General features: G+C 43.2%; 1 protein-coding gene across 1 annotated transcript in view; it reads left to right on the top strand.

Moving 5' to 3' along the window:
• Positions 1-923, top strand: part of LOC125502996 — a 2476-nt gene extending 1553 nt beyond the window's left edge. Inside the window, exon 7 of the mRNA XM_048662639.1 lies at positions 854-923. Within this exon, the coding sequence (XP_048518596.1) occupies positions 854-923 (70 nt within the window). The remainder of the gene's footprint in view (positions 1-853) is intronic.
• Positions 924-2821: the final 1898 nt, after the last annotated feature.

Raw genomic sequence — 2821 nt, 5'->3', positions numbered from 1 at the left:
GATCGAAAGTTACAAATTTTTAAACAAAAAAGTGCAGTTGCGTAAAGACGGTTATTATTGGTCTTGGATTTACAAATTTGCCAAAAATCAGAATTTGGCACGGCTGGAAGAAAATTTTTCGAGTTTTTAAACCCAACTATTTTCTTCTGTTTGGGAAAATTTCACGTCGATATCTTGTTCAGCTGGAACCTAACAAGTGATTAAAAGGGGACTGTGCAGTGCCATAAAACCGCCCATTTTCGCTCCCAATTTTACAAATTTGGCAAAAATCAGGTTACCGCTTGATTTGAAAGAAATTATCCCGGCTTTTAGGCCCATTTATTGTCGCCAGCCGGTAAAAATTTCAACCCAATTCGTGCTCCAGATCCAAAGTTACGAATTTTTAAGCAAAACAGTGCAGTTGCGTAAAGACGGTCATTATTGGTCCTGTATTTACAAAGTTACCAAAAATCAAAATTTGGTGCTGATATAATGAAACTCTCTGACTGTTGAGACTCAACTGTTTTCTTCAGAATTTGAAAATTTCACGTGCATGAATTCCGACTCCAGCTGGAAACTTTCGAATTCTTAAAAAAGCGCTGCAATGCTCTAAAGCCGCTCATTTTTGGTTCTAAGTTTACAAAATTGTCAAAAAACAGTCTTTGGTGGGATTGAAATGAAATTGTCCCGGTTTTTGGATGCAACTATTGGCTCTAGACTGTGAAGTCGATGCTTTCCAGCACTCAAGAGTTACGATTTTTTTTTAAATCCGCAGGCATTGCGTAAAAATCGTCATTTATGGTTCTGAATTCACAAATAATAAATAAAAAATGAAGATTCAGTGCGAATCCAATAAAGTTTTCCCGGGATTTAGGCTAAACTATTTCCTCCAGACTGTGAAAAATGCAAGTCAATACTGCCTGCAGAGGGAAAGTTACGATTAATATTTAAGAAGCGCAAAATTTTGGTCTCAATTTTACAAATTTGTCAAAAATCAGGCTGGAGTGCAATTCGCGTAAAATTTGCCAGGTTTTTCGATCCAACTATTTGCTCTGAACTGAAATCGGCAAATTCAAGCCTCTGCTTGCTCTGGATTGGAAGCGTTGCATTAAAAAAACCATGCAGAGCATGCAAATTGTCCATCAATTAACACGCGAATTGCCACAATTACCAATATTTTCGCACCCAATTGAAACCGGCCATTTATTAGCTTCCTGATGGGCTGTTTGACAGCTGTCAGTTAAATTGACGTGCCATTCAAAAACTCCCGCGCTGTCACAGAATCCTCCAGCCTCAATCACTGGCCGACTAATTAGAGCGTCACCTTGAATCTGCTCGTCACGCTTACATAAGAGCGGGCTCAAAAAATCGCTCAAACATTTCCAGATCCAGAACAAAAACTCCTGTGCTGGAAATGCATCCGAAACGTCCGGCAACAAGCAGTTCAGTCGGGGGTACGGCGCCTTCTTGATTGACCCAATTTGGCAAATCTGTTATGCTTGTGTGCTTATCGACGCTCTCTGGATGTCCGTCTCATCCAGGAACTGCACTTTTTCGTCCCATTTTCCCGCAGGACTATCGATCAGTGACACGGACGCACTCGATTCCGACCACCCGACAAGAGATCACTTTCGCGAAATGCACGAAATATTCATCGGATCAACTGCGATGACGTCAAACTGGAATGAAAGGGGATGATGCGGGCAATTGCGGTGGCGCCCTCCGGCTGGAACTACGCGCAAATCGATACTCCTTCAGGAAACCTGAACCGATGAGTTTCGGTCGGGATAACGACCTGCCAGTGGCGCAACGGGGAGGACGCGATTTAAGGGTGGGTTTCAAGGTCACGCCACTTACCTCCGAAGACGTGAGGTAGCAGAGGCGGGAGTCAGCGCTCTCGATGGACGCCTGCTGGACGATGCCGTAGCGGCAGGACTCTCGGTCGCTCATGTAGTCCGAACGAAGACTGTCCTGCCGGTCGAACAATCCGCTGGAAGGACAAAACTTTTAGGTCAAGTGCCGCAGCAATGGGAGCAAGAGGTCAAGGAATAGGAGGAAGACCATCCAAATAAGGGAGTGCAAAGAACTGCTCGTCTAAGCTCCTCTCTAGGCCTTGCCAGCAAGCCCAGACCAAATTGGTCACCTGAACCATCAAACGCTGGGAGGACAGGTATATTCCACCCCTCTCCACAGGGAAACTATACGCTTTCAACCGGTTAAGCTGAGCAGTGCCTGGAGGGATTTTTATATTTAGGGATTCCTACCGTTAAAAGAGATAGACTTTCGAGGCCATTCCGTGAAACTAATGGGTTTTATGGGTTCTTAGGCCGTCGTTCGGTAGAATTTCTTCTTGACGTTTCGCAAGCACGAGTGGCTGGCATCTCCAGAAGTGGTTTGGGTTAGTTCTCATCAGAACTTCTCTCAGAACTTTCTTCTTCTCATCACAACAATTTTGTTCCGGTTGTTTGTTAAAACCACCCATTTTCGCTCCCAATTTTACTAATTTGTCAAAAATCAGGTTACCGCTTGATTCAAAAAAAAATCGGCCGGTTTTTAGGTTTATTTATTGTCAGTCTAAGTTCAGCGCAATTCGTTCACCAAATCGAAAGTTACGAATTTTTAAGCAAAACAGTGCAGTTGCGTAAAGACGGTCATTATTAGTCCTGGATTGACAAATTTACCAAAAATCGGAATTCGACACGGTTGGAAGGCAATTTTACCAGTTTTTAAACTGAACTATTTTCTACTGTTTGTGAAAATTTCACGTCGATATCTAGTTCAGCTGGAACCTAACAAGTGATTAAAGGGGACTGTGCAGTGCCATAAAACCGTTCATTTTCGC

The sequence above is a fragment of the Dendroctonus ponderosae genome, unplaced genomic scaffold (assembly GCF_020466585.1).
Source record: "Dendroctonus ponderosae isolate FM_Combo_2020 unplaced genomic scaffold, Dpon_F_20191213v2 Dpon_F_20191213_11, whole genome shotgun sequence".
Classification (NCBI taxonomy): Eukaryota; Metazoa; Arthropoda; class Insecta; order Coleoptera; family Curculionidae; genus Dendroctonus; species Dendroctonus ponderosae.
Note: the sequence above shows the minus strand (reverse complement) of the source record. Positions and strands in the feature narration are given on the sequence as shown.